Source organism: Mobula birostris, chromosome 2 (assembly GCF_030028105.1).
Source record: "Mobula birostris isolate sMobBir1 chromosome 2, sMobBir1.hap1, whole genome shotgun sequence".
Taxonomy (NCBI): Eukaryota; Metazoa; Chordata; class Chondrichthyes; order Myliobatiformes; family Myliobatidae; genus Mobula; species Mobula birostris.
This window is the reverse complement of record NC_092371.1, coordinates 169293264-169318090: the sequence shown is the minus strand read 5'-3', so window position 1 is coordinate 169318090 and position 24827 is coordinate 169293264. Positions and strand designations below refer to the sequence as shown.

At 41.2% G+C, this 24827-nt stretch overlaps 1 protein-coding gene across 2 annotated transcripts in view; it reads left to right on the top strand.

Moving 5' to 3' along the window:
• sipa1l2 (signal induced proliferation associated 1 like 2) overlaps positions 1-24827 on the top strand; it is a 500895-nt gene that overhangs the window by 181006 nt on the left and 295062 nt on the right. For both annotated transcript variants that reach the window (XM_072251068.1, XM_072251067.1), the window contains exon 5: positions 6605-6793. In XM_072251068.1, coding sequence (XP_072107169.1) covers positions 6605-6793 — 189 coding nt within the window. The remainder of the gene's footprint in view (positions 1-6604; positions 6794-24827) is intronic.

The window sequence follows — 24827 nt, the reverse complement described above, 5'->3', positions numbered from 1 at the left end:
AATTAAATGTTTTTTTCCCCTCACACTAGGGTGTTATACGCTTGTAGTTACTAAAGCAACCTTCCAAACATTTAACTTGCTTTGTCCACAAGATTATTTCCATTGAAGATCACAGTCTCAGTTGGTCCTCACATTGCAGGAATACAATTCTTGATGTGTGCCTGAAGTTTGTCATGTAATGGGGAATGCATCAGTAGCTGTATGTAGATATTTTGTTAATGTTAATGGAGATGTGATAGTACTGGCCTCTGAGTTAAATTGACTTTAAAACATAAGAAAAAGCTAAGTCTGTTTTATTGATTTAAGATTGAGTGTTTAGACCCTTCGGTTAAATTTTCATTGTGGAGATAATTTAGACTGAAAAGTTGCAATTTTGCAAAGTCATTGGTCAGATTGAATTGTCAAAATTGTAAATAAGGATTTTTATTTGTTTTACTTGCTTTTGTTTCATGAACATATTTTTGTAACTTTTCCATGCAGACGTTATTTTAATGCTGTAAATTTGACATTTTAGAGATTACAAACATGGTGTTCTATTAGCCATTTTAAGAGTTTGCTAATCTATCAATGTGATGCTGAGACTTTATAAAGCACTGATGAGGCCTCACCTTGAGAATTGTAAACAGTTTTGGGCCCCTCATCTTAGAAAAGATGTGCTAGCATTGGAGAGGATCCAGAGGAGGTTTGCAAGGATGATTCCAATAACGAAAGTGTTATCATAAACAAGGAATGTTTGATGGCTCTGGGTCTCTACTCGCTGGAATTCAGAAGGATGAGGGGAGATCTAATTGAAACCTTTCAAATGTTGAAAGGCCTAGACAGAGTAGATGTGGAAAGGAGGTATCCCATGGTGAGAGAGTCTAGGACAACAGGGCACAGCCTCAGGGTAGAGGGACACCGTTTCAAAACAGAGATGCAGAGAAATTTCTTTAGCCAAAGGGTAGTGAATTTGGAATTTGTTGTCACATGCAGCTGTGGAGGCTAGTTTGTTGGGTGTATTTAAGGCAGAGATTGATAGGTTTTTGATTGGACATGGCATCAAAGGTTACAGGGAGAATGCCAGGAACTGGGGTTGAGGAGGAGATGAAAAAAAAAGGATCAGCCATGATTGAATGGCAGAGCAGACTCAATGGGCTAGATGGCCTAATTCTGCTCCTATGTCTTATGATCTTATGGTCTAATCTAGGTGAAATTTAACCTTCATTTTAAGACCATAAGACCATAAGAAAGAGGTCAGAATTAGGCGATTTGGCCCAATGAGTCTGCTCCGTCATTTCATCATGGCTGCCCCAATCTTCTGCCTTCTTTCCATCTCCCTATGTACCCTGACTAGTCAAGAATCTATCAACCTCTGCCTTAAATATATTTACAGACTTGGCCTCTGCAGTTGCCTGTGGTGAAGAATCCCACAGATTCACCACTCTCTGGCTCAAGAAATTCTTACTCATCTCCGTTCCAAAAGGACATCCTTCTATTCTGAGGCTATCTCCTCTGGCCATAGACTCTCCACCATAGGAAATAACCTCTCCACATCCAATCTGTCAAGGCCTTTCAACATTCGATAGGTTTCAATGAGGTCACCCCTTATTCTTCTGAAATCCAGTGAGTACAGGTCCAGAGCCATCAAACACTCTTCATATGACAAGCCATTCAATCCTGGAATAATTTTCGTGAACTTCCTTTGAACCCTCTCCAGTTTCAGCACATCCTTTCTAAGAGAAGGGGCCCAAAATTACTCACAATACTCTTGAGTGAGGTCTCACCAGTGCTTTATAAAGTCTCAGTGTTACTTCCTTGCTTTTATATTCTTGGCCTCTTGAAATGAATGCTAACATTGCATTTGCCTTCCTCACCACAGCCTCTACCTGCAAATTAACCTTCAGGGAATCCTGTACGAGGACTCCCAAGTCCCTTTGCACTTCAGTTTTTTGTATTTTCTCGCTATTTAGAAAATAATCAACCCTTTGATTTCTTCTACCAAAGCACATGACCAAACACTTTCTGACAATATATTCCATCTGCCATTTCTTTGCCCATTCTTCTAATCTGTCTAAGTCCTTATGTATCCTCTATTTCCTCAAAGCTACCTGCCCCTCCACCCATCTTCATATAATCTGCAAACTTTGGCATCATGCTGATCATTGACATATAATGTAAGAAGAATCTGTCCCAACACAGGCCCCTGTGGAACAACATTAGTCACCATCAGCCAGCCAGGAAAGGCACCTTTTATTCCCACTCTTTGCCTCCTGCCAATCAGCCACTGCTTTACCAATGCTAGAATGTTTCCTGTGATATCATAAGTACATAGCCTTCTGTGTGACACCTTGTCAAAGGCCTCGTGAAAATCCAAGTACACAACATCAACCAATTCTCCTTTGTTTTCCCTGCTTGTTATTTCTTCAAAGAATTCCAACAGATTTGTCAGACAGGACTTTCCCTTGAGGAAACCATGCTGACTATGGCCTATTATATGTCTCCAAGTACCCCGAAACCTCATCCTTAATAATAGACTCCAACATCTTCCCATCCACTGAGGTCAGACTAACTGGCCTATAGAGTCCTTTCTTTTGCCTCTCTCCCTTCTTGAAGAGTGGAGTGACATTTGCAATTTTCCAGTCTTTCGGAACCATTCCAGAATCTAGTGATCCTTGAAAGATCATTACTAATGCTTCCATGATCTCTTCAGCCACCTGTTCAGACCCTGGGATATACTCCATCTGGTTCAGGTAACTTATCTACCTTTAGGCCTTTTGGTATCCCAAGAACCCACCACCATACTGCTAGTGTCTTCCACAGTTAAGACTGATGCAAAATACTTATTCAGTTCGTCTGCCATTTCGTTGTCCCCATTACTACCTCTCCAGCTGTCCAATATCCACACTTCCCTCTCTTTTACACTTTATGTATCTGAAGAAACTTTTGGTACCCCTTTGATATTACTGGCTAGCTTACTTTTGTATTACATATTTATGTTCTAAGTAATTTTTTTGGTTGTCTTCTGTTGGTTTTTAAAAGCTCTAACTTCCCTCTAATTTTTGCTCTATTATATGCCATTCTTCGGCTTTTATGTTGGCTTTGACTTCTCTTATTAGACACAGTTGTCTCATTTTCCTTCCGAATACTACTACTTCTTTGGGATGTATATATCCTGTCCTTTCCAAATTGCTTCCAGAAATTCCAGTTATTGCTGCTCTGCTGCCATACTTGCCAACTCCTCTCTCATGCCTCTGTAATTCTCTTTACTCCATAGTAATACTGATATATCTGACTTCAGCATCTCCTCAGATTTCAGAGTGAATTTGATCCTATTACGATCTCTTGTTCCTAAGGGTTCTTTTATCTTAAGCTCTCTAGTCAATTCTGGTTCATTGCACAACACTCAGTCCAGAATAGCTGATTCTCTAGTGGGCTCAACCGTGAGCTGCTCTGAAAAGCCATCTCGTAGGCATTCTAGAAATTCCCTCTCCTCTAATCCAGCACCAACCTGATTTTCCCTTTCTACCTGCATATTGAAGTGCCCCATGATTATTGTAACATTACACTTTGGGCATGCAGTTTCTATCTCCTATTGTAATTTGTAGGCCACATCCTTACTACTGTTTGAGGGTCATCCTATCAACAGCCTCTCCTCACTACACATTTCTTCTGTTTGTAAACCAGTTACCTCATCTTCAGACACTATTATCCGCCTTTCCTTTGATACTTCTTGCTTTGAAATATATGCTGCTCACAACATTAGTTGCACCATACTCAACCTTTTGATTGTTTGAGGTCTTAACAACTTCTCTACTAACTGCTATGGCACTCTGGTTCCCATCCCCCTGCAACTCTAGTTTAAACCCCACTGTGCCCATGAACAAACCTTCCCGCAGGTTCCTCAAGTTCAGGTGCAAGCTGTCCCTTCTGTTCCACCTTCTCTGGAAGAGAACTCAATGATCCAAAAATCTTATTCCCCCCCCCCCCACACCAACACCTTAACCACGTATTAAATTATATAATCTTCCTAGTTCTGACCTCACTAGCATGTGACATAGGTAGCAATCCTAAGATCATAAGCCTGGAGTTCTTGCCCTTTAACCTAGCACCTTATGTCCTGAACTCCCGTTGCAGAACCTTGTCACTTGTCCTACCCTTATCATTGGTACTTATATGGACTAAGACTACTGGCTGTTCACCCTTCAATTTAATGCTAAGGACTCGATCTGAGATTTCCCGGACTCTGGCATCTGAGAGGCAACATACCATCTGGGAATCTCGTTCTTGCCCACAGAGCCTCCTGTCAGTTTCCCCAACTAACGAATCCCCCATTACCACAGTGTGTTCTTCTCCCCCCTTCCCTTCTGAATCACAGAGGCAGACTCAGTGCCAGAGACTCAACCACTGCAGCTTTCCTCTGTTAGGTCATCCCACACCCCCCATACCCCCATCCTGAGAGTATCCAAAGTGATATTCTGTTTTGAGGGGGATGGCCATAGGAATACTCTGCACTAGCTCCTTAACCCCTTTCCCTTTTCTGACTGTCACACTGTTACCGGTGCTCTGCACTTTGGGTGTAATTACCTCCATCACCCCTTCAGCCTCTGAATGATCCAGACTTTATCCAGTTCCAGCTTGAACTCCTTAACGTTTGTTAGAAGCTGCGGCTGGATGCACTTCCTGCAGTTGTAGTCGTCAGGGACACTGGAGGTCTCCCTGCCTTCCTACATCCCAAAAGACGAGCGTTCCACTATCCTGTTTGTCATCCCCACTGTCCTAGCTGTGGAAATATAAAGGAGAAAGTGAAAAAACAAGCTTTCTTTTCCTTTGTTTTCTCCGACTGAAACCTCTCTTCTCTCAAGCCTCAAGATCACGCTCTGACTATGTCATTTTGTATTTTCATACAAAGACAAGTCTTTGGAAGGGGTCTGTATGTTTCACAAGCCAATAAGAAGAAATAGGTCAAAATATTTGAATCTCTAATTTGTATAATTTTTGTTCATCAGTGCAGCTATCAGCTACTCACTTAATAAATTCCTGTCAGAGCAAATAGGTTGGATCCCACTGTTTTAGCTTGAAACTTCATTAATTCACAACTGGATTTCCTTATTAATGAAAAAAAATTTGATATGATAACGATGTTTAAACTGGTTTTCATAAATCTGAAAATTATAATATAATTTTAAGTTCTTGTAAAACTACATTTTTAACCCCCCCTAATTTTCTGCAAATATTACTGGAATGAGATGGCGAGGATCTGTAAAGAGATGGAGTGCTTATCGAGAGTACATATACCCCTTCCTAGAGATGCTGCCTGGCCTGCTGCGTTCACCAGCAACTTTTATGTGTGTTGCTTGAATTTCCAGCATCTGTAGAATTCCTGTTGTTTGTATTTTACTGCTGTCTTTTTTTGTGCTGTGTATGACTGTTGGTACTGTGTTTTGCACCTTGGCCCCAGAATAACACGGTTTCATTTGGCTGTATTCATGTGTATTCATGGTTTAATGACAAAATATTTACTGTTGAATGACAATTAAACTTGAACTTGTTTTAAACGTGAGAACAGGAAAATTGTCAAAGCCCATAAAGCGCATATACAACATAGTAAAGCTAAAACTGAAAGTCGTTTGTGGAAAATGATGGGGATGATCCTTGTCGATATATAATAAAGAGGGAGTCGATGAGTATCAGATGCTGTCAAACTCAAACTCCACAGAGAATGAATCATAAGGAAGAAAAATATAGAAAAATTTCTTTACTAAGAGGACAAAATATTTTCCCACAAGCAGTAGATTTGGCAAAGACCATTTAACTGAATTGCAGATAAAAAAATCTGGAATCGTTGATGTTCAGGGTCATGAGTTCGATGACAGGAATTTTCCACCAGAGAAATGAGTGGGATTTATTACAGATATTTTATGGTATGTTCGGATTTGTCTGTGATTGCTTTTGCACAGAGATCAAAGCAGTGGGATTAATCTGTATTTCCTCCAGAGACCTGGGCTGTAGGATTTTTCTGGGATTACCTAGGCAGAGAGTATTGGGCAGCAGGGTGAGTTTGGGATGGCCTAGAAGAAAGCATTGGGTAGTGGAATTAGTCTGGGATTGCTTATCTTGAGGGCCAGGCTGTGAGATTAGTATAGGATTGCCGTAACAGACCTTGGGCAGTAGGATCAGTTAGCTTTTGCTTTGGCAGAGAGCATTGGATAGTGGGATCAATATCACATTGCCCTACATTGCAGTAAATAGATGTTAATGGTGTAAAATTTTAATAAAGAAGTTGTTTTTTTAAAGAAAAACCTAGGGTCTCCTGTTCAAGCCCCAGCAATGTGTCAAAAATAAGGTCATCTTTCAGTTTCATTCTGACCTCAAAGAAGACATCTAACGGAACAAATGTTTCTAATATAACCAAATCCATTGTGACCAATCCATATATTTTCATACGTTTACAGAATGTATATCATTTTATCACATGCAAATCTGAATTTGTAGAAATAATTAAATTTTGTCTTGGCTGACTGTTAACTCTGGATGACAATGCATCATTGATATAAATGTTAGGTTTGCTAAGTAGAGCCTATTTTAATACATGTACAGTTACAGAAGGATATTTTTGTTAATTTAGCTTTCTACTCTGAGAGGAGCCATTTTGGAAGATGCTGTACCATCCACTGCTCGACATGGGACTGCTCGAGGTTTGCCCATAAAGGAGGTATTGGAGTATGTGATACCCGAATTGAACATCCAGTGCCTTAGGGTGGCTTCAAGTTCTCCCAAAGTAATGGAACAGCTACTGAAACTTGATGAGCAAGGGGTAAGTTTCTTTATGCTACATATCTATTTAGTGTGTGAACATTGGATTACCTTAAATATAATAATTTATATTAAAGGAATAAATATCCCTGTTAAATGCAAGCCAGAGAAACCAACAGATTGGAACTCTATGACTGAGCACCACCAGAAACTTAAATAATTCCAAAGAGAAGACACTAAATCTTGTAAAATAGTTTTTCTTCCATGTTGCTATTAAGTGGTCTTGATTGTCTTCAGCAAAATTTTCCCCACATATGTACCAACAACATTTTGCCACAGTTTAATGGTTATGTATGTTAGGGGCAATTGAAAATGGTAAGGGTGGCTGGTGTGTGCGTGTGTGTGTGTGTGCGCGTATTTCTGAACAGGAATTTGAAAAATAACTAGCAACAAAACAATACCTAGAACAGAAGGAAATCATTGTTGAATGATTGCTAAAATTATTTAGTCCAAAAAAGGTTCCAAAGCAGAGTTGATATGGCAAATGGCCTAATTCTGCTCTTATTTTTTGTGGCCTTATAGTTTAAAAATAGCAGGGAAACTCAAAGAAAGCAGAAATGTTTCACAAATTTTGTACTGAAAATGTAAACTTGAAGATGGGGCAGTAGCAGCATAATTATATCACAGGTTCACATCTGCTAGGTTTTTGATTCAAACCTAGAGACAGAATTAAATTCCTAAACTGCAAATGGAGAATTTAATTTCATTTAAATAAGTAATCTGTAACATAATGCTAAAAACCAACAGATTATAGCAGAAAGCCATATATGGTGCAGTAATAATCGTGCAGGCATAAAATCATACTCAGTCTTGTCTACGTGTAACTAAGGGCCCAATGCAATATAGCTGACCCTTAACTGCCTTCTAAAATGACCCAGAAGACTACACTATTGTCCCACTTTTCCACATCAACACATAATAAAAATGGGCAGACTACTGATGTTGATTTGAAAAAAAAATAGATTAAGAAGCATCAAAAGTACATCTAAATTGGGGAACTCTGATCTTCACATACAATTGGGATTAATTCCAAAATTGGAAGACCTGCGCAAAGATGAAGGAAACAGTCATTCTCTGAGAATTGTATCTGGCATTGTTGCCTCCTATGCATGTCCTGAACCACCGGCAAGACAGACTTAATAGGGATGGTGGGACTGGGAAGAAGGGCATCTCAGCATGGACAAGCCAGTATGCTCTTCACTGTTGCTTCTATTCAAGAAACATATATTCATCTGCGAACTGATGTGCAGTTTGTTTTTTGTCGGGTGTTCTTGGCCCCTGATCTTATTATTGACTTTAGTTCAGCATTCAATACTGTGATTCCCTCCAAGCTGATCACCAAACTTCGCCAGCTTGGTATCAGTTCATCCCTCTGCAATTGGACCTTGGACTTTCTGACTAACAGACCACAATCAGTTAAGTTAGACAACCTCTCCTCCTCCACTCTCACCCTGAACACCGGCGTGCCTCAAGGCTGTGTGCTGAGAACTTTTTTGTACTCCCATTTCACCTGTGACTGCATTCCTGTACACAGTTCTAACTCCATAATCAAGTTTGCAGATGACACAACGGTGGTTGGCCTGATCAGAGGGGATGATGAGACGGCCTACAGGGACGAGGTCCAGCACCTGATCGCATAGTATGCCAACAACAACCTGGCCCTTAACATCCAGAAGACCAAGGAGATCATTGTGGACTTCAGGCATGCTAGGAGCCACTCTGACGTCCCCACTTACATCAACAGAGCTGTAGTGGAGGGTGTATCAAGCTTCAAATACCTTGGTGTCCACATTTCCGAGGATCTCACCTGGTCCCTGAACTCCTCCATCCTGATCAAAAAGGTGCAACAGCGCCTTTATTTCCTGTGGAGCATCAAGAAAGCTCACCTCTGTCCCAGGATACTGACGGACTTTTACCGCTGTACCATTGAGAGCATACTCACCAACTGCATCTCAGTGTGGTATGGCAATTGTCCCGTATCGGACTGCAAAGCACTCGTGTGGTGAAAACTGCCCAGCGGATTGTCGGCACCCAATTGCCCACCACTGAGAACATCTACCATAAACGCTGCCTGGACAGGGTAAAAAGCATTATCAAGGATGCATCTCACCCTAACCGTGGACTTTTTACTCTCCTCCCATCCGGTAGGCGCTACAGGAGCCTCCGCTCCCGCACCAGCAGGCACAGGAAGAGCTTCTTCCCTGAGGCTGTGATCCTGCTGAACCTCTCATCACAGTGCTAAGCAGTATTGCACCCATATTGTACTGTCTCAGTACTTATATATTTGTGTGCTGCGGCACTTACTTTTTATTTGCGGTTATTTTGTAAATAACACTATTCTTTGCATTTCTGGTCAGATGCTAACTGCATTTCATTGGCTTTGTATCTGTACTCGGCACAATGACAATAAAGTTGTATCTAATCTAATCTAATAAAACCATAATATATAGGAGCAGAATTAGACCATTTGACACATTGAGGCTGCGTCATGGCTGATTTATTATCCCTCTGAAACTCATTCTCATGCTTTCTTTCATGAACTTTGTCGCCCGACTAATCAAGAACCTATTAACCCACTTTAAAGTTGGAAGTTCAAAGGAAAATTTACTATCAGAGTGCATACAATTCACCACACACAAACACAAAATACTCTGCAGATGCTGGGGTCAAAGCAACACTCACAACATGCTGGAGGAACTCAGCAGGTCTCTCACAACACGCTGGAGGGAACCCTGCTGATGAAGGGTTTCGGCCCGAAATGTTGACTGATAGTTTCCACGGATGCTGTCCAACCTGCTGAGTTCCTCCAGCGTGTTCTGAGTGTAACCATGCACAACCCTGAGATTCTTTTTCTCAAGGTTAGTATATCTATAGAACTGTACTTGTAAATGGGGGTCAATGAACAACAAACAGTGCAAATGCAAATATAAATAAATGAGAATAAATAATGAGTATGAAATAACACAAAGTGAAAGAGCATGAAACAACAAGATAAAGAACCCTTGAGAACTTTGGCTGTGGGAACAGCAGAAATAGAATGAGTGTAATTATCTCCTTTTGTTCAAGAGCCTGATGGTTGAGGAGTAGTAACTGTTCTTGAACCTGGTGGTGCAAAGCACATATACTTTCTATCTGATGGGCATAGCAAGAAAAGGATATTATGTAAACATACACAATGACTTGTCCTCCGCAGCTGCCCGCGGCAATGAATTTCGCCACCCTCTGGCTAAGGAATTTCCCCCTCATCTCTGTTCTAAATGGACATCCCTATTCTGAGGCTATTCCCTTTAGTCCTAGACTCACCTACTATAGGCTACATAGTCTCCACACACACTTTATTGAGACCTTTCAGTATTTAATAGGTTTCACTGAGGTTCCTCTCATTCTATTAAACTCCAGCGAGTACAAGCCCATAGCTATCAAATATTCCTCATACATTAACTCTTTCATTCCTGGAATCATTCTTGTGAACCTCCTTAGGACAGTGTCCAATGCCAGTGCATCTTTTCTTTGATAGGGTGCCCAAAATTGCTCACAACACTCATAATTACGGTCTGACTGTTACATTCTAGCCCTCTTGAAACATTGCATTTTCCTTCCTTACCACTGACTCAGCTTGAGAGTTAACCTTCAGGGAATGCTGCACAGTGATTTCCAAGTACCTTTGTACCTCTGACTTTTAAATTTTCTCCCTGTTTAGAAAATAGTCTATGTCTTTATTCCTTCTGCCAAAATGCATGATAATACACTTCCATGCACTATGTTCCACATGCCACTTCTTTGCACATTCTGCCAATCTGTCTGAGTACTTCTGCTCCCTCAACACTATCTGTCCCCTCAACACTATCTGCCCCTCCATCTAACCACCTATCTTTGAATCGTCTGCAAACTTGGGCACAAAACGATCAATTCTGTCATTCAGATCAGTGACACCTACTACTCACTAGCACCCAACCAGAATAGACCCCTTTATTCCTACTCATCCTTTATAATGGACTCCAACATCATCCAAACCACTGAAGTCAGGCTAACTGGCCTATAATTTCCTTTCTTCTGCTTCCCTCCTTTCTTAAAGCGTGGAGTGACATTTGCAATTTTCCAGTCGTTTATTTTCATGATTAGCTAGGGCATCAAAGGGTATGGAGTGAAAGCAGGGGGAGTGGGGATGACTGGATGAAGTGGATCAGCCCATGATTGAGTGGCCGAATGGCCTACTTCTGCTCCTAAATCTTACGGTCTAAGCTGTCCTCAATGTAACTCTTGTGAACAGGGACACCAAATTGAAACTGACCATTATATCCTTTGGGTTCAGCTGGATGTTGGTTATCATTTTGACAAAGCTGATTAAATTCGTGGTGTGATGCTCACAGCCCCCACAAAGGGAAACACCATGGCTGTTAAATGCTTAGCGAGATAGTGAGTTGAAGAATCTGTCACATTGATGATGGGCCTCAGGAGGAACACTCCCTGTGTATGTTAGGGAGCCTGTAAGGTCTTGGTGGTACTGGTACCTGAGTCTGAAATATTCCTCTGAGGATTCAGGACCGTTGTATTTCCTTGGTCCACTGGTAAAATCCTGATGGTTGGATTTCACAATAGTGCCTGGAAGGCCAGTCGCTTTCCTTTTATAATGTTCGGTTTTGGCAAAATGGCCCTCTTAAGGGCCATGCAGACCTCTATCCTTACCTGTTCCGCAGTATCCAGTGGTAGTCTTTAAATTGCTTGCTCTACTTTGCCAATGTAATCCCGATAAGTTATAACTCTGGAGACCGGAGCAAAGTTTAGCCCCATGTAATGACTGATCCAGTCGTCTCAACAATGCTTTGCCCAGTTTGATTGATGACATCCTTTCCTGGTCCAATGGGGGAATGGCTGCACTTTGTTTCAATAATTTGCTGTATTTCCTGACCTGCATTATGGTGTTCCTTTGTGAAAATAGTTCACTTAGGACAGTAGTAGACCAATCGCCAGGAGACAAGAGGGCTAACAATTCCAGGTGAAGAGACAGTTGTCTGTTCGTGTTGATATCCCTAATCAATGCTTGGCTAGCTTGTCGTAAAATGCATTTAGCTGCCGGAGAAAGCACTGTGGAATGCAACCTCACGAACTTTGGGATAGAAACCATAGAAAAACTACAGCACAGAAACAGGCCTTTTGGCCCTTCTTAGCTGTGCCGAACCATTTTCTGCCTAGTCCCACTGACCTGCACACGGACCATATCCCTCCATACACCTCCCATCCATGTATCTGTCCAATTTATTTTTAAATGTTAAAAAAGAACCCGCATTTACCACCTCATCTGGCAGCTCATTCCACACTTCCACCACTCCCTGTGTGAAGAAGCCTCCCCTAATGTTCCCTTTAAACTTTTCCCCCTTCACCCTTAACCCATGTCCTCTGGTTTTTTTCTCCCCTTGCCTCAGTGGAAAAAGCCTGCTTGCATTCACTCTATCTATACCCATCATAATTTTGTATACCTCTATCAAATCTCCCCTCATTCTTCTACGCTCCAGGGAATAAAGCCCTAACCTATTCAACCTTTCTCTGTAACTGAGTTTCTCAAGTCCTGGCAACATCCTTGTAAACCTTGCCTGCACTCTTTCAACCTTATTAATATCCTTCCTGTAATTTGGTGACCAAAACCGAACACAATACTCCAGATCCTGCCTCACCAATGCCTTATACAACCTCATCATAACATTCCAGCTCTTATATTCAATACTTAGATTAATAAAGGCCAATGTACCAAAGGCTCTCTTTATGACCCAATCTACCTGTGATGCCACTTTTAGGGAATTTTGTAACTGTATTCCCAGATCCCTCTGTTCTACTGCACTCCTCAGTGCCTTACCATTTACCCTGTATGTTCTACCTTGGTTTGTCCTTCCAAAGTGCAATAGCTTACACTTGTCTGTATTAAACTCCATCTGCCATTTTTTAGCCCATTTTTCCAGCTGGTCCAAATCCCTCTGCAAGCCTTGAAAACCTTCCTCACTGTCCACTACACCTCCAATCTTTGTATCATCAGCAAATTTGATGATCTAGTTTACCACATTATCATCCAGATCATTGATGTAGATGACAAATAACAGTGGACCCAGCACTGATCCCTGTGGCACACCACTAGTCACAGACCTCCACTCTGAGAAGCAATCCTCTACTACCACTCTTTGGATTCTTCCATTGAGCCAATGTCTAATCCAATTTACCATCTCTCCATGTATACCTAAAGACTGAATTTTCCTAACTAACCTCCCATGTGGGGCCTTGTCAACATCCACTGCCTTCCCTTCATCCACCTTCCTGGTAACCTCCTCGAAAAACTCCAATAGATTTGTCAAACATGACCTACCATGCACAAAGCCATGTTGACTCTCCCTAATAACTCCCTGTCTATCCAAATGCTTGTAGATTCTGTCTCTTAGTACTCCCTCCAATAACTTACCCACTACCGACGTCAAATTTACTGGCCTATAATTTCCCGGATTACTTTTCGATCCTTTTTCAAACAACGGAACAACATGAGCCATTCTCCAATCCTCCGGCACCTCACCCGTAGACACCAACATATTAAATATATCTGCCAAGGCCCCTGCAATTTCAACACTTGTCTCCTTCAAGGTTTGAGGGAATACCCTGTCAAGTCCTGGGGATTTATCCACTTTAATTTTCCTCAAGATCGCAAGCACCTCCTCCTTTTCAATCTGTACAGTTTCCATGATCTCACTACTTGTTTCCCTTAATTCTGTAGACTTCATGCTAGTTTCCTTAGTAAATACAGATACAAAAAACCCATTTAAGATCTCCCCCATTTCTTTTGGTTCCGCACATAGCCGACCACCCTGATCTTCAAGAGGACCAATTTTATCCCTTACAGTCCTTTTACTCTTAATATACCTATAAAAGCTCTTTGGAATATATTTCACTTCGTCTGCCAAGGCAACCTCATGTCTTCTTTTAGCCCTCCTGATTTCCTTCTTAAGTATTTTCTTGCACCTTTTATACTCCTCAAGCACCTTATTTACTCCCTGTTTCCTATATATGTCATACAACTCTCTCTTCTTTATCAGAGTTGCAATATCCCTTGAGAACCAAGGTTCCTTATCCCTATTCACTTTGGCTTTAATCCTGACAGGAACATACAAGCTCTGCACTCTCAAAATTCCTCCTTTGAAGGCTTCCCACTTACTGATCACATCCTTGCCAGAGAACAACCTGTCCCAATCCATGCTTTTTAGACCCTTTCTCATTTCTTCAAATTTGGCCTTCTTCCAGTTTAGAACCTCAACCCTAGGATCAGATCTATTTTTATCCATAATCAAGTTGAAACTAATGGTGTTATGATCACTGGAACCAAAGTGCTCCCCTGCACACACTTCCATCACTTGTCCTAACTCGTTTCCTAATAGAAGATCTAACATTGCATGCCTTCTAGTTGCTACCTCTATATATTGATTTAGAAAACTTGCCTGAACACATTTTACGAACTCTAACCCATCTAGATCCCTAACAGTATGGGAGTCCCAATCATATGTGGAAAATTAAAATCCCCTACCACCACAAACCTTATGTTTCCTGCAGTTGCCTGCTATCTCTCTGCAGATTTGATCCTCCAATTCTCGCTGACTATTGGGTGGTCTAAAATACAACCCCACTAATGTGGCCATACCTTTCCTGTTTCTTAGCTTCATCCATAAGGACTCAGTAGACAAGCCCTCTAATTTGTCTTGCCTGAGCACTGCTGTAACATTTTCCCTGACAAGCAATGCTACCCCTCGCCCCCCACCTTTCATTCCTCTGCCTCTATCACATCTGAAATATCGGAACCCTGAAATATTAAGCTGCCAGTCCTGCCCCTCCTGTAGCCAAGTTTCACTAGTTGCTATAATGTCATAATTCCATGTGTCAATCCATGCCCTCAACTCGTCTGCTTTCCTCGCAATACTCCTAGCATTGAAATATATACACCACTCACAACCTTTCTATTTGCGGCTTTGCTTGAACTTTTAACATCATTTATTTTCACCCCAGCCCCACTGTCAGCTCTGGCACTCTGGTTCCCATCCCCCTGCAAATCTAGTTTAAAGCCTCCCCAATAGCACTAACAAACCTCCCTGAAAGGATATTGGTCTCCCTGTAGTTCAAGTGTAACCCGTCTCTCTTGTACAGGTTCCACCTGCCCCAGAAGAGGTCCCAATGATCCTGAAATCTGAAACCCTGCCCCCTACACCAGTTCCTTAGCCACTTGTTCATCCTCCAGATCATCCTATTCTTACCCTCACTGGCACATAACACAGATAGCAATCCTGAGATTACCACCCTCAAGGTCCTGCTTTTCAACTTCCTACCAAGCTCTCTATACTCACTCTCCAGGACCTCCTCACTCTTCCTTGTTATGTCATTGGTACCGATGTGCACCACGACATCTGGCTGATCACCCTCCCACTTCAGAATGTCATGCAAGCGATCAGAGACATCCTTGACCCTGTCACCCGGGAGGCAACAAACCATCCTGGATTCTCTGTCACGACCACAGAACCTCCTATCTGCACCTCTAACTATTGAGTCCCCTATTACTACTGCTGTCCTTTTTTTCCACCTGCAGCTTGTCCCATGTAAGTCATCCCCCGCAACAGTATCCAATGCGGTATACTTGTTGTTGAGGGGAATGGCCACAGGGGAACCCTGCTCTGCCTGCCCTTTCCTCTTCCCTCACCTGAAAGTGACCCAGTTTCCTGTGGGCTCTGCTCCTTTGGCATAACTACCTCCCTGTAGCTACTATCTATAATCTTATTCTCCCAAGTGATCCGGAGGTCATCCAGCTCCTGCTCCAGTTCCCTAACGCAGTTCGTTAGGAGTTGCAGCTGGATACACTTCTTGAAGGTGTCATTGTCAGGGACACTGGAGGGCTCCCTGACTTCCCACATCCTGCAAGAGGAGCATTCCAACATCCTGCCTGGCATTCTCTCTACTCTAAACAAACTGGACAAAAAAAAAAACTTACTGGAACCTACCCTGGCCTTTGCCTGTTCTCGCCGAAGCCTGTTGAGCCAAAGCCATCCCACTCTGACTCAGTCCACTCTAACGATGGCCGCTGTATATGGTGGTCTGTTTTTAAACCTTGGCGCGCTATGTCACGCGCCTGCGCAGTGCAGACCCTTCTCCCTGGGATGATGTCTTTGTCCTGGCATTTCGAAGGAAGGCTAAAGAACAAAGAACCCCCGCCTTCTCTTTACGTAGTAATTCAAAGCAACAAATATTGCGATCAACTTTCTGCCATAGAAATAAGTGAGAAAGGATCAGTGCTTTTCTGGCTTATATGACAAAAAATCTCTTCTTTAGCTTCCGGCCATTCAGAATAGCTGATCCCCTAGTGATTCAGCCACACGCTGCTCTAAAAAGCCATTGTACTTTGACTGGAAGCCTGAGAAGAGTTTATTCATCATTGCAGTTCCTTCATTGTTACTTGGTCTAAATCATGGAATTCCTTAGCCAGCATGTGTGTGTGAATATTTTTACAAGGACTGCAGCACTCTTAAGATTGTTCAACACCTAGTTATGAAAATGGGCACCACTACCTGTCCATTTATTTGCTGGTCTTTCCTGTGGCATTTACACCCATACATCAGTGAACAAGTATTCGATATCTCTTGATGGTCTAGTTAGTTTATTTGCTAAAAACATAAATTCTTCTTCTAATGGAAAATGCTGGATATATTCAGTAGGAAGAGAAACAGAGCTAACATTTCAGGTTCCAGACCCTTTGTTGGAACTTCAGACAAAAGGTGTTTGACTTGAAATGTTACCCATTTCTCTTTCCACAAATGTGGCTTGCCTGCTGAGTATATTCAACATTTTTTGTTATTAATATAAATATATGAATTCCTCATGTTTACGTTTTTATATCCACCATTTTTTTGATTTTCATTTATTCTTCTAACCTTGATGACAAATTGGAAGGCAACCTATCTACACTCAGTGGCCACTTTATTAGAAACCTCCTGTAGTTAATTAAGTAGCCACTGAGTGTATGTTCGTGGTTTTCTACTGTTGTAACCTATCCACTTCAAGGTTTGATGTGTTGTATATTCAGCGATACTGTTTTACGTTCCACTGTTGCAATACATGGTTATTTGAGTTACTGTTGCCTTCCTGTCAGCTTGAACAAGTCTGGCCATTCTTCTCTGACTTCTCTCATTAACAAGTCATTTTCATTCACAGAACAGCTGCTCACTAGATGTTTTTTGTTTTTTGCACCATTCTCAGTAAATTCTGGAGAATTTACTCGAGAAAATCCCAGGAGATCGGCAGTTCCTGAGATACTCAATCCATCTCATCTGGCACCAACAATAATTCCATGGTCAAAGTCAATTAGATCACATTTCTCCCCCATTCTGATGTTTGGTCTGAACAACTTAACCTCTTCACCATATTCACAAGCTTTCTTGCATTGAGTTGCTGCCAAATGATTGGCTGATTAGATATCTGCATTAGTGAGTAGTGAGCAGTTGTACAGGCTTACTTGATAAAGTAGCCACTGAGTGTATACTGCCAGAACAAGTTTAAAAGGAAAATCTGCACTTAATGGTGTAACTGTAATATAGACGTTAGGTAACATGGATAGTTTGGTCTTTTTCCAGGGTAAAACTAGAAGCATAGGTTTCACATAAGAGAAAGATGTAAAGGGACCTACAATAAGAGGCAAATTTTTCCCTCACTGAGGTTTGGGGAGATATGGTATGAGCTACCAGATGAAACTGTAGAGGTTGGTTTATTTATAATCTTCAAAAGATACTTGGGCAGGTACATGGGTAGAAATGTTTTAGAGAGAAATGAATGAAATGCAGGCAGATGGGACTTGTTCAGAAAGATACTTAAGTTGGTGTGAACAAGTAGAAATGAACGAAATGCAGGCAGATGGGACTTGTTCAGAAAGATACTTAAGTTGGTGTGGACAAGTTGGACTGAAGGACCTGATTCCTTATGACTCCAATGGGTACATGAGTTTATTCAGTACAAGCTAGATAGGTAGATTCATTTTTACATTACATACAGCACATGCAGCATCCTTTCTTTAATTTGGTGGTCTGATATTGTGGGAATATGATGAAAAAACTGGAATAAGCCACCACACAAAGGGCCAATCTTTGCTTTCACAGCCAGAAACTGTCTTAGCGTGCTTTCAGTTTTTATCAGCACTTCCATGTGGTGACTTGCTCTGCCACACATCATGACGATATTTGTGTGAGAAGACCCAACTTCAGCGTTGGGTACTCATCAGTTAAGTTGCTTATGGCTTTGTCCTCAAGTTCTCCATGAATAGATAGGAAATGGAAACCTAATCAAAACATCAATGTAAGTTCCCTGCTGACTGAGTTAAAGCCCATATTAAAATTCTATTATCCCTGGTGCATTTACAATCTGTAATACCAGAAATTATAAAATTGCTCCTTATTTATTAATATAAGCTTGGCTCTAAATTTTCTTCATTATCATTTGGATACTCTGGATATAGTGAATCAAAATTTGTTGCCTATACCCATGAACCTGTGATTATTACTAACTTTGGTACTAAATGTGAGCTTGACTTTTTTTTTTGATCTGCCAGTGTTGATGTGCTGTCCAAAGACAAAGGCCATAAGATATAGGAGCAGAATTGGGTCATTTGGTCCATTGAGTCTACTCCACTATCTTGTCATAGCTGATCCATTTTCCTCTCAGCCCCAATCTCCTGCCTTCTCTCGGTATCCCTTCATGCCCTGACAAATCAAGAATCTATCAATCTCTGCCTTAAGTATACATAAAGACTTGATATGCACAGCAGCCTGTGAAAAATAATTCCACAGATTCACCACTGTCTGGCTAAACAAATTCCTTCTCATCTCAGTTCTAAAATGTCACCCCTCCATTCTGAAGCTGTGTCTTCTGGTCTTAGATTTTCTCAACATTGGAAGTACTCTCCACATCCGCTCTATCAAGGCCTATCACCATTCCATAGGTTTCAATGAGTTCGGCTCTCATTCTTCTGAATTCCAGTGAATACAGGCCCACAGCCATCAAACACTCTTCATATGACAAGCCTTTCAATCCTGGAATCATTTTCGTGAACTTCCTCTGAACCCTCTACAGATTCAGCACATCCTTTCTAAGGTAAGGGGTCCAAAACTGCTCTTAATTCCCCAAGTGAGGCCAGTGCTTTATAAAGTACATAAGATCCTTGCTCTTATAGTCTAGTCCTCTTGAAATGAATGCTAACATTGCATTTGCCTTCCTCACCACAGACTCAACCTGCAAATTAGCTTTTAGGGAATCCTGCACAAGGACTTCTAAGTTCCTTTGCAATTCAGTTTTTTTGTATTTTCTCTCCATTTAGAAAATAATTAACCCTTTCATTTCTTCCACCAAAGTGCTTGACCATACACTTCCTGACACTGTATTTCATCTGCCATTCTTTTGCCCATTCTCATAACCCTTCTAAGCCCTTCTGTAGCCTCTCTACCTCCTTAAAACTACCTCCCCCTCCACTTATCTTAACATCATCTGCAAATTTTGCAACATAGCTATTAATTCCAACAGGCAAATCGTTGACATATAACGTATATAGCCCTAACATATTTGCAATTTTCCAGTCTTCCAGAACCATTTCAAAATCTAATGATTCTTGAAACATCAGTACTGATGCTGCCACAATCTCTTTAGCCACCTCTTTCAGAACCCCCTTGGTATACACCATCTGGTCCAGATGACTTACTTAACATTCAGACCTTTCAGTGTCCCAAGATCCTGCTCTCTATTTATGGTAACTTCACACACTCATGGCCCCTAACACCTGGAACTTCGACTATACTGCTGGCGTTTTCTACAGTGAAGACTGAAGGAAAATACTTATTTCATTTTGTCCGCCATTTCGATGTCTCACCCCCCCACCCCATTACTACCTGACCAGCATTGTTTTCCAGCAGTCTGATATCCACTCTCACCTCTCTTTTACATTTTATGTATAGAAACCTAGAAAATCTACATCACTATACAGGCCCTTTGGTTCACAATGCTGTGCTGAACATGTACTTACTTTAGAAATTACCTGGGGTTACCCATAGCCTTCTAAGAAACTTTTGGTATCCTCTTTAATATTATTGGCTAGCTTACCTTTGTAATCCATCTTTATTCTGCTCGATTATACACCTTCTCTTTGGCTTTTATGTTGGCTTTGACTTCTCTTGTTATGTCTTTCTTTTAGAATACTTCTTCCTCTTTGGGGTGTATATATCCTGTGCCTTCCGAATTGCTTCCAGAAATTCCAGTCATTGCTGTTCTGCTGTCATCCCTGCCAGTGTTCTTTTCCAATCAATTCTGGCCAACTCCTCTCTCATGCCTCTGTAATTCCCTTTACTCTATTATAATACTGATACATCTGACCTTAGCTTCTCCTTCTCAAATTTCAGGGTGAATTCGATCCTATTATGATCTCTTGCTCTTAAGGGTTCTTTTACCTTAAGCCACTGATCAATTCTGGTTCATTGCACAACACCCAATTCAGAATAGCTGACCCTCTAGTGGGCTCAGTCACAAGCTGCTCTAAAAAAGCCATCTCATAGGCACTCTAGAAATTCCTCCTCCTGGAATCCAGCACCAACTTGATTTTACCAGTCTACTACTACTAGTCCTTACCACTATTTGGGGGGTCTGTATACAACTCCCATTAGGGTCTTTTTCTCTTGCTGTTTCTTAGCCCTATCTACAATGATTCAATATCTTCCATCCCTATTTCACCTCTTTCTAATGATCTGATTTCATATTTTTTTTACCAACAGAGCAACGCTGCTCACTCTGCCTTCCCATCTGTCCTTTTGATAGAATGTGTATCCTTGGACATTAAGCTCCCAGCTACAATCTTCTTTCAGCCATGATTCAGTGTGCTTACAACATCATACCTGTCAATCTGCAACTGTGCTGCAGGTTCATCTACTTTATTCCATATACTATGCACATTCAAATACAACACCTTCAGTCCTGTATTCACCCTTTTCAATTGTTCTGCCTTTTACACTGCATCTCATCCTGTTGACTGCAATTTTGACCTATCAGCAGCCTCTCCTCACTACACATTGCCGCTATTTGTAAACAGGCTGCCTCATCTTCAGCACTATTATCCCCCTCCTACGATACTTCTTACATTGAAATATATACAGCTCAGGACACTAGTCACACCATGCTCAACCTTTTGATTCCTAACTTTGACTGAGGTCTTACCAACATCTGCCTCCACACCCTCGCCACTAAATGTTCTGGCACTCTGGTTGCCATCTCTCTGCAACTCTAATTTAAATGCCACCGTGCAGCATTAATAAACCTTCCGGCTAGGATATTAGTCCCCCTCCAGTTCAGGTGCAAACCATCCCTTCTATACAGATCCTACCTTCCCTGGAAGAGAACTGAATGATATAAAAATCTTATGCACTCCTTCCTACACCAACTCCTTAGCCACGTATTAAATTATATAATATTCCTAGTTCTGGTCCTCACTAACATATGGCATGGGTGGCATTCTGGAGGTGCTGCCCTTTAACTTAGTACCTAACTCCCTGAATACCCTGTGCAGAACCTCATCACTCATCCTACCCATGTCATTAGTACCTACATAGACCACGGTTTTTGGCTGTTCACCCTCCCACTTATGAATGCTGAGGACTCGATCTGAGATATCCTGGACCCTGGCACCCAGGAAGCAACATACCATCTAGAAATCTTGTTCTTACCCACAGAACCTCCTGACCGTTCCCATACAAATGAACCCCTATCACCGCGGCATGCCTCTTCTCCCTACATAGTTACAGAGGCAGATCCACAGAGACCCGAACACTGTGACTTTGCTCTGTCAGGTCATCTCCCTACCCCCCCTACCCCCAACAATATCCAAAGTGCTATACCTATTGTTGAGGTGGAAGACCACAGGGGTACTCTTCCTGACTTTCACCCAGTTTCCTGTGTCCTGCAACTTAGGTGTAACAAACAACCTCTCTGCATGTCCGATCTATCACTCCCAGGCCACCCAAATGATCCGGAGTTCATCCAGTTCCTGCTCCAATCTAACTCCTTAACGTGGATTGTTAGAAGCTGCAGCTGGATACACTTCTCACAGTTGTGGCCGTTGGGGACACTGGAGGATTCCCTGCCTTCCCACATCCTGTAAGAGGAGCATTCAACTGTCCTGCCTGGCATCTCTTCAATCCTAGCTGAGCAGATACAAAGAAGTAGAGGAAAAAAAACTTGAGGTTTTCTTTTCTTTTGCTTTCTGTGACTGAAGCCTCAAGATCACTACTCGGACTCTGTCTACTCAGACGATAGTTGCTGCGGTTGCCCTGCATTCCTCTAATTTACTCTTGCTAATCAATCTCAAATGCCAATTGGCTGCTGGTTAAAGCTCTTTTTCGCTGTGGTGACCTGCTGCTGGTTTTTGTACTTGGGCAGCAGATCTCTCTTAAAATGACCGATGTCCGATTGTCTGGATATCTTCATCCAAAAACTGTCATAAAGACAATCAAACAAATCCATCAGATAAACTGCTGACAACACCTTGGCACCTTATTGTGCTGCAACCTGTGGTTTTGTTTGTTGTCAAAGATTTTGAATATGAGATATTCAGATGCATTTGAAAATAGTCAGGTGCTTTTGGAAATGTATGTTTCTTTAAAAAATATTTTGAATCATTGAAATAATTTTGAACACTTCATATCTCTTTTAACCAACTGAAAGCTGAAACAAAACACCCTTCAAAAATTTTGATTATATTATACCTCCCCTTCCTTGCAGCCATTCCTTTCTGTAGTTATAGTTTCTTCATCAGGTCCCACCCAGCATAGGTTCAGTGGGCTGATTCTCATAGCAAACACTGAACTTGGCATCAAACCAAGGAAGTTTTGGCAGTCCCAAGTAAGTTCCTACTTATTATTTAGAGAACTTAGTTTCAAGACTGCTTGCATAACCCATGATTACTTTAGACAGAAAAGTTGATGAATTTGTTTCTTACAATAAAATGACAGATCTTTTTCCAAGACTAGGCCTGAATCTTGTGGACCAAAAATCAGTAAAATTTAATGCAATTAAATGCTAACAATGTCAGAAAATTAAACTGAATGTCTCAGGTGTCAGAACATCTGCGGAGATCTGGAATATGTTTTCATAGGTCATAACCATCCAAAACAAGAAAAAATCATAAATAGTTTTTTTTTCTCAGCAGAGCGATTGGAAGATTCGTATTTGATGCACATAATCTTTGTAAAGTTCTTTGTGCGTAAGCAATCTCTATACTGCTTGGATCATCTGTAGTATAGCCTACCCATAACCAAAATCAATGACATACCAACTGCCATTTTTTTCAAATCCATATCTTGGTATTGCTGCCTTTGCTTGAGCCTGGAGACTGCAGATGCTGGAATCTGTATAAAAAAAAAATAGAAAGCCAGAGAACCCAGCAAGTCAAACAATATCTGTGGAGGAAGCAAACGGTATACTTACATTTAGGTTCAAGACCCTGCATCAAGACTGAAGAGGAAATACTATTAGTACATAGCAGTATGAGGGAGAGTTGAGACAGACTGGCAGTCATAAGTAAAACCTGTTGGAGGAGGATTGAATGGGCAGATTGAACAAGTGGGGGAAAGAGGGTAGGAAAGGTGACCAAAGGTAGAGGAACCTAGGTGAGTTGCTGGACAGGTGACTGTATGGGAGAATACCAAGGATGTGGTTTTCCTGAAATTGGAACATTTAATGTTCATTCTTTTGGGTTGTATGCTACCCAAATGGAATATAAGATGCTGTTCTTCCAGTTTGCATTTGGTCTCACCGTTACAATGGAGAAAGCTGAGGACTGACAGGTTGGTGTGGGAGTAGGAAGGAGAGTCAAAATGATGTGCAATTGGAAGCTTGAGATGTCTATTCCAACCTGGTCTACTGCATTAAGTGCAAAAGCAATTTTGGTTTGCCATCTCTCCCCGGAACAGTGAAGTGTCTTGCATTTGATAACACAGTGAAGGCCAGTTTTGCTTTATAGGAAACAGTGTAACTGCATGTTCTAGAGTTTTGAGATGCAACACATTAATGTATCCAACTGTTGTTTGATTATTCCAGCATTTTTATAGAAGAAATGGTAGCCATGGCTAAATTCATGAAAGAGTAAACTGTTGGACAAAGACAAGAGATTCTGCAGATGTTGGAAATCTTGAGCAAAGGGCACAAAATGCTGGGGAGCTCAGCAGGTCAGGCAGCATCAGTGAAGAACAGTCAACATTTTGGACTGAGATCTTTCAACAGTACACTTCATTCCTCTCCGTAAGTGCTGCCTGACCTGAATGCCTCCAGCATTTTGTGTGTGTTGTTGACACACACAACACACAAGGGAACACACAACACACAAGGGACTGCAAGGGAAATTAGATTCCACTGGACAATCTACAAATTTGAGAAAAAAATGAACGTTCTGTCAAATAGAATAATAACCTAGAGTTCAAGTGTTTTATTTCTTTAAAGTGATTGGCCTTGTTTCCTTCACTTAAAATAATATAAAACTATTCTCTTTATAGAGAAAAACAACAACTAAGACTTGTATTAACTAAAGGCATTGATGCAGCACATTTCAATATATGTTTCTTTTTCATTCAGTTTAATTTTTCATTCCTTAAATGGAACAGAATATGGTTAATTATTACCAGTCCTCTATTTGAAATTTGATACTTAGTAGTAATTGTTTTACTAGGGAAAATAAAATTTTCAGTTAGGATTCTTTTTGACGTTTGTCTTTTTTACAAGTAAAACTGCAAGTGAAATTGTGCTGTCTTTTGTTTATTGAAATACAGATACCTGGGGTCTTGGACTCCTTGTGGTAGCTTGTTCAGTGAGATCTGAAAATTATTATGATTATGATTATGAAGACACATAGTCCTCTTGTATTGTCATTTAGTAATGCATGCATTAAGAAATGATACATTATTTCCTCCAGTGTGATATCACAAAACACAGGACAAACTAAGACTGAA